General features: G+C 36.6%; 2 protein-coding genes across 3 annotated transcripts in view; both read right to left on the bottom strand.

Annotated features, from left to right (window-relative positions):
- Positions 1–2362, bottom strand: part of LOC107562595 (replication factor C subunit 1-like) — a 20152-nt gene extending 17790 nt beyond the window's left edge. Inside the window, exons 1-3 of the mRNA XM_016247259.1 lie at positions 2334–2362; positions 1292–1338; positions 1078–1193 (exon numbers count right to left, since the gene is read on the bottom strand). Of these exons, the coding sequence (XP_016102745.1) occupies positions 1078–1193; positions 1292–1338; positions 2334–2362 (192 nt within the window). The remainder of the gene's footprint in view (positions 1–1077; positions 1194–1291; positions 1339–2333) is intronic.
- Positions 2363–3928: 1566 nt separating this feature from the next.
- On the bottom strand, positions 3929–6111 carry LOC107562606 (UDP-glucose 6-dehydrogenase-like). 2 transcript variants are annotated; one of them, XM_016247269.1, is made up of 4 exons: positions 5944–6111; positions 5705–5781; positions 4683–4703; positions 3929–4132 (listed from the first exon to the last, which is right to left on the bottom strand). In XM_016247269.1, the coding sequence occupies exons 1-4, from the start codon at positions 6047–6049 to the stop codon at positions 4031–4033; spliced, it is 306 nt and encodes a 101-aa protein (XP_016102755.1). In that variant the 5' UTR covers positions 6050–6111; the 3' UTR covers positions 3929–4030. The 2 variants fall into 2 exon arrangements, with proteins under 2 accessions (XP_016102755.1, XP_016102754.1); XM_016247268.1 differs by having other exon boundaries at positions 4683–4793; positions 5944–6110.
- Positions 6112–7538: the final 1427 nt, after the last annotated feature.

Below are 7538 nucleotides of genomic sequence, written 5' to 3'. Positions count from 1 at the left end.
GATTTTGAAATTACCCCCCCACATCTGAATTTCGTGTGGTGCATTCGCAGGGGATAAGCGAAGCCTGTGATTTTACTCGAATTTACTAACTTATCTCCCGGACACCCGGATGTCAGAGAGAGTCCCGTTCTATGGTCCAGATGGATTTAAAAAAAACAAAAAACGAATATAGTGTCGTGCGCAGTGTCATTTACATTTCACCAGGTTAAAATAATATCTCAAGCTTTATGCTTGATTTATTTGTAACACATTAACCTAAAAAACCTTTTCAGCTTTCTCTTTCTGCAAATTGTATGGTGTAGCGATACGACGACAGCACCCAGAATACTATCAAACACTCCAACGCAGCTCCATTCTTCACGGAAGACGGATAAAAAGGCACACAGGAAACAAAAACCTCGAAAAATGATACACAACCCGCCAAATGCTGGCCGAATCACAGAGATGCCGATTCGCACGGCACTAATATGATCACAGGACCTCGGTGTTCGGCGAAATATGGTAGGTCATCTGCGGGGGAATTTTTACTTTTCTAATTACAGACATGGCCGAATCGCACGGGATTAAGATCACAGACAACCTCCGCAATTATTACAAATGACTGGAGGTCACCAGGTAATAGTGCGAATAGGGCTTTTGTCTTCAGTCGCAAAGAAATTGAGGTTTTTGAGGAAAGATTTCCAGGATTTTTCTCCATATAATGGACTTCAGTGGAGATCAACGGGTTGAAGGTCTAAAGTGCAGCTTTAAAGAGCTCTACACGATCCCAGCCGAGGAATAAGTTATCTAAAAAATAAAAATTAATATACTTAACTACAAATGCTAGTCTTGCACTTAGACTTCACGCATTACGTAGTCACGTTGGAAAGGAAACTGCAATTAGGACCTTCAGTCCATTACACGGAGGAAAAACCCTGGAATGCTTTCCTCAAAAACCTCAATTTCTTTGCGACTGACGACCGAAAGACACGAACACCTCGAACGACACGAGGGCGAGTAAACGATCAGGACACTTTTACTCTGGAAGTGAGCGAATCCTTTAATGCGGATTCATTCATACGCATCAAGACCGCAAACCTTCTTATGTTTCTTGCCCAGCAGACTGAGCTCCAGGTTAATGTGGTTGAACTCCCGGCGAAGAACTCCTCGGGGCCCCTTCACAACAACTGTGCGGCCCTTGAGGGTCACATCGACTGCAAGGAACCAAGACACAAATTTAGTAAAAGTGAAAGCATGGAGAAGGAAGAAACGTGTGTGAATGCTTAAGAAGTCAAGTGTGACTCCAACACACCGTTGCTGGGGATGTCCACCGTCTGGTTACTGAGAATGGTCTTCATTCTGAAGGAGAGCAGCACAGAAGCACAGAACAGAGATGTTACATCACATATTGTTCACTTATCTTCATTTAGAAATCTAGAAACCTGAGCCCAGTGCAAACCCGACCAGCTACACTCTGACAGCAATGTCAACTTATGTTTATTTGAACATTATTAATCGCATAACGAGACAAGAGTGTCTTAATATCAATGTGTTTATATCTAAATGAGTGAACACGGCCTGCAAGCCCGGCTAATAGATAAACACTGAGCACCCAGACTGCGGTTATCAAACAACATCGGGCTTTCTGCGCTAATACCAGCACAGATATTCTCACGGACAAGTAAATAAAGTCTTGGGACGCTAAGCAAACCCAACGGATTTGACGCTAGTGCGGATTGTAGTTGATTAAAACACACAAGAACAGGACGCGCCATGTTCTTACCTCGCCGATTAAAGAGGAAAGGGAGGCGGAAGGACGTCATGACGTAAATGTAAGCAGCACGTTTTGCGTCATCGCCAAGGCACGACCGAGCGATTACAGATACTGAGAACCGATTTAGTAAAGCGTGTTGTAACTGTCATAACAATTATTATATATGTTAAATTGACATATCTTTCTTTTTATGTAGGAGAATGTGTCACATGCACGTTTGTCACGATGTCTTTGTCATAAACGTGCAGGGTGAGTTAATCGATGTCAGAGCGATTGATGAGAGGACGATATTCGTCTAAATGCTTTGAGGGTTTAGTGTAACTGGTGTTTGCTCTGGTTTAGTTGTATGACTGATTGTACAAACATAGAATGCCAAATAGGTTAGTGTGCAGGCCAGCGCAAAGTCACTGCAATCTTAACAGTATAATATATGCATGTGTTTAGCTTGGGGTTAAAGCATGCTTAAACTTTGAGTTTGGGGACTGGACTATGTAGTCCTCACATCAGTGGACAGAGATGGAGAGGAAACATAAAAACACTAGCAAACCAAACATTAAAGACTCTGAAATGCCATGCACACGTGTGACCCTGCACCACAAAAGCAGTCATGAGGGTCAATTTTTCCAAATTGAGATTTGTAGATCATTTGAAATGCTGAATAAATAAGCTTTCCATTGATGTATGGTTTGTTAGGATCGGACAATATCTGGCTGAGATACAACTATTTGAAAATCTGGAATCTGAGGGAGCAAAAAAATCTAAATATTGAGAAAATCATCTTTAAAGTTGTCCAAATGAAGTTCTTAGCAATGCATATTACTAATCAAACATTAAGTTTTGATACATTTACGGTAGGAGATTTACTAAATATCTTCACGGAACATGATCTTTACTTAATATCCTAATGATTTTTGGCATAAAAGAAAAATCTATAATTTTGACCCATACAATGTATTGTTGGAAAGTTCTGTGTATTTTTCCAGTTTTATTTATATGCAAAAAAAAAACATTTGTAAGATATTTCAATCTTTCAAAATAATAGTTATATATATACATTTCTTGCATTCTGTTTACATGTCTTTCATATTTCATTTGTATTATTTTATTTGGTTTTATTGCTTGTGTATACAATCACCACCAGATAGCAGAAATATCTAGTCCAAGTGAATTAGCAACAGTAGTTCTCATCCTTTCGCTGATTAAAGCTTGGAGAGTTTTAGATACACCTATACGAGAGATGCTGTATAGTTGTACTTTTGACCATCAGGGCAGACAAACATTGGCTCCACATTTCATGAAGCACTTACACATACTGTAACTTTATTTGTTTAAATACACCGTTTTATTTCTTAGGCGAGTTCTTTTTGAAGAATCTGCTGGAAAAGAAGACTGAAGGAACCATAGTTTAACCTTTAAGTATACATAATACAAAATAAAATTAATTGCGTTGCAGTAACACTATAAACATAATATTTAAATGAACATGTTGGGTTGTTTTAGAAATGGATTAAAGGTCTCTATATTGTGCATCATTTAAGTACTATAAATAGAATATATTCAATACAATAACATGTCAATTGTGCATTTTTGTTTGAGCCATGGTTGACTTCCATATTTAAGCCTGCGAAATAAGTAAACAACGCTGCTGCTTTTTATTGGTCCATATTTGTTTAATACGTTTTCTGCCATCTTTGTACATGACCATTACAAACCTGTACAGTAAGAGATGATTTTATAAAAGCTACAACTGTGACTGTACAGGTCAAACAATACATACCAGAGGATTAATAACTGGGCGACACAAACAGCTATTTACCATTGGTATCATATTGCCAAATGTTTTTAAGGCAAATGTTTTATAGCAGTTTTTCTGTCCCCTTGTTCCAAATATTAAAGTTCCTTCCGTTCCTTCTGTTGCTGCTCCCTCAGACATCGCTCTCAAATAAGTAGATGATTTTGCCAATAAAATCTATAACACTAATAACTGTAAACACTAATATACTACTAAACAGTACTGGGATGCTGAAATGCAGTTTTGGGCACTATAGATGTTTCAACAATTTTTTGAAATGGCACAGACATGAGAACATAATAAAAAAAAATGTAAGAACGATGATTTAAAAAAAACTAAGACTTATCACTGCATTTTTGCAAACGGAGAATAAACATACACACACAGCACATGCATTGTTTTCCAGCAAAGGTCACGCATTACTTTGGTTTTGTCGGCAAAAGACTTTCATCCGTGTAAAGTGCACATGTGTGTGAGTCTGTGTCTTAAACTTTGGTTTTCTTGACGGGTGGTTCATTGAGTCGTGGACCTCCTCCGGATGGTGTGAAGGGGATTCGGGTCGTCACTTTCTTTCCAATGGTCTCGATCTATGCAAAACACACAGCATTAAACTATGTTAACTAATGAAGTGAATGAAGCGAGTAGTCAGGGAGGTGGGCACAACCACAAACCTGTGAACTGCACAAATGTGATCCTGCAGCACAAAAGCAGTGTTGAGTCGCTGGGGTATATTTGTAGCAATAGCCAACAATACATTGTATGGGTCAAAATTATAGATTTTTCTTTTATGCCAAAAATCATTAAGATATTAAGTAAAGATCATGTTCCATGAAGATATTTTGTAAATTTCCTACCGTAAATGTATCAAAACTTAATGTTTGATTAGTAATATGCATTGCTAAGAACTTCATTTGGACAACTTTAAAGATGATTTTCTCAATATTTAGATTTTTTTGCACCCTCAGATTCCAGATTTTCAAATAGTTGTATCTCGACCAGATATTGTCCTATCCTAACAAACCATACATCAATGGAACGCTTATTTATTCAGCTCTCAGATGGTGTATACATCTCAATTTAAAAAAAATTGACCCTTGTGACTGGTTTTGTGGTCCAGGGTCACAAATAAGCACTCACATGAAAGCCAAGGTTCTGGAGCTGAGGGTGCAGATGGTCCAGAACTCGTCGACCATCAAAGATAAACGCTGGTTTCAACATCTTGTGATAGATTTTCTCGTAATTCAATTCCTAAAATAAACACATGCAATACTTCACTATTCTTTTTAGACATACCGTTGTTTTTGGGAGTACAGTACCACATTTACTATAATATATGCATATATGGTAATCATTTAGCACCATGGCAGGGCTTTCATGCCAGTTCAGATTTATACCCCACCAGTATTTTTACTGGACCCAACACAACTTACACTTCAACATTTAGAAATGTGAATATAATAATATATTTGTTCTAAAAATTATTTTACAAAATGTTATAATGTATTTACATTTCTAAATTAATAAATAAACCAAATATTTATGAATTTATAATATTATATTTATATGTACATTTCTAATTTTTGTATTTATTCTAAAATAATGATTTAAAATAAATGAGTAATATACATTTTTTAATTTCTACATGAATAAATATATAAACCAAACATTATTTTACATTTATAATGTTTACACTTAAATGTCTAATTTAGTATTTACTCAAATTATTATTTAAAAATATTTATTGTTACAGAATTTAAATGTAATATAATGTATAATTTAAATATACATTTATAAATGAATAAATAAACTAAACATCATTTACATTTATAATATTATATATTGCTTATACTAAAATGATCGTTCAAAACCATTACTTGTGATTATATTTTTACATTTATAGCTGAATAGGTAAATCAAACATTTATTAATAATAATACAACACTAAGAAAATGTCCAAAAAATTACCTGGAAATTAATGCATTGTCTGCAAGGCACTAAAATACATGCACCTGATCAATAAATATGCAGCTGATATAACAGTGCTGGTCAAGTGACAGTTCTGCTTTGGTAGAGCAAACCACTTTAATCAAAGCATGACTCAAATGTTACACTATATGTCAGTGCCTTTTGAATCTGCATAGAGTTTGTGTTTTTTGTACCTTAAACATGTCCCACTCTGTGCAGATGACCAGGGCGTGTGCACTTTCACACGACGACACTGTTACAAGATCAGACACTGCAGAGAGGATGGGAGTCATGCTGAATTAGACAGAAACATGAAGACACAAACGTTCCCCTGCATTCCTATATGTGAGCGTCTCCCCTACACGAGATTCAGAATGACACAGCACTCATTCAGAGAAGCACAGGTTTATTTGCTCAACACACACACACACACCTCTCTCGGGGTTGTCTCCGGAGATGCTGGGTTGAGACAGGTCCTGGATTATCGGCTCCTTCAGCACTTTAGGGTCATAAATATGCAGCTTAGCTCCTTCGTCCATCAGATACTTAGAGATGTAGATACTGGAGGACTCTCTGAAACACACATACACACAGGAGGGGCTTACAACACAAAATTGATGATCATGCCACAGAAAAAGGCTCTTTTTGAATAAATCCAGGGAAACTAGTACAGAACAGCAGCAAAAAATGCACCACAAGTATCGGTCAAATACATAAATGTAATATTATTAAATAAATTACTGATATGTTAAATAACTAATAATAATATTATACAATATCTAAAATGGCATTTCTTCAGTCAGTTCAAAGAAATATATCAAAATGTAGTGCATTAAAAAAAATGTATATATATTGTGAAATCTCACTCAGTTGTGAGGGTTATACTGTTTGAGAAAAAAACGAATCCGTTAATAACGAGGTAGAAGCATTCAGAAACAATATCACTAATTAATTTGCTTATTTTTGAGCTGCCAATGAAAATACTTCCGAACAGAGTCCAAGGTGTGGTGCTTTCCTTCTAAATGAATCACTTTTGTTTTTGAAAGAATTGACTGAAGATTTGAGTGAATAATTCAACGAGTTATAATAATGCACTTGTCGCCACCTACTGGCGTAACAATGTAAAAATCCCCTCGACTAATGCACAGACTAACAGTCTGTCTGGAACATGCAAAGACAAGTGGAGCGACAAAAGACCAGTGCTGAGACATCAGCTCTCGGCCAATCAAATTCAAAGACGGGAACTAACTGTGTAATACATATGTATGATTAACACTAGTTCGGAATCAGTAATCAACTAAGTACAGTTGTGTCATTGACTCCTTTGTACAAAAAGTCAGATTTCCCATCAGTGCTGTGAATCTGAGAAAGATTAATGCAATGAATCATTCTCGAATCATGCTCATGATCACCATGTATAGCATAAACTGAAGTTCATGTCACCTTTAATGCTGCTCCATAGGAAAAGGTGGACATGTCAAATACTAAAACATTCTGAAATTCATGTTCATTTTTCAATTCAACTTTTCACACAAATTGACATGCTAATACTATAATTATTTTCATTAGTGGTCTTAGACGTTTGGACCCCTTTAATGAAGGGATTTGTTACAAGCCTGTGTTCCTGCCCCATTACTGAATAAATACAAATCTGTCGTGATGGCTTGAATGGAGGTAAAATAACAGCATAGTCATGCTTCTCTTCTGAAACAATCCACACGCAGATGCATGACATACCCTCACTGTCTCTAGATAAAGGTCATGGGTGGCACAGGCAAAATGCTTGCAATGACACTACATGTCGGACCTCCGACATACCCAGCGCCTATACAGCTAATCTTTTTAATCTGAAACATCTGAGCAGAGACACAGATGGAATGGAGGTGCATCAGACTATGTGAATTATGAAAGGCCCTCATCCTCTTTCACAGGGATCCAGGGCCTCACGAGGTGGGTAATAACTCATTACATGAAATCTGGATTATGTAATCAGATTCCAAAAAAAAAGTGATTAGTAATTAGATTATA

The sequence above is a fragment of the Sinocyclocheilus grahami genome, unplaced genomic scaffold, assembly GCF_001515645.1.
Source record: "Sinocyclocheilus grahami isolate Dianchi unplaced genomic scaffold, SAMN03320097.WGS_v1.1 scaffold829.1, whole genome shotgun sequence".
Taxonomy (NCBI): Eukaryota; Metazoa; Chordata; class Actinopteri; order Cypriniformes; family Cyprinidae; genus Sinocyclocheilus; species Sinocyclocheilus grahami.
Note: the sequence above shows the minus strand (reverse complement) of the source record. Positions and strands in the feature narration are given on the sequence as shown.

Bases quoted from the DNA above. Each gene is read 5' to 3' on its own strand.
- LOC107562606 (XM_016247268.1), bottom strand. From the start codon at position 6,049: ATGGACGAAGGAGCTAAGCTGCATATTTATGACCCTAAAGTGCTGAAG. The intron at 5,782-5,943 runs GTGTGTGTGTGT...TCCTCTCTGCAG, and splicing joins CGGAGACAACCCCGAGAGAG to TGTCTGATCTTGTAACAGTG. The intron at 4,133-4,682 runs GTGAGTGCTTAT...TGTTTTGCATAG, and splicing joins TCCAGAACCTTGGCTTTCAT to ATCGAGACCATTGGAAAGAA.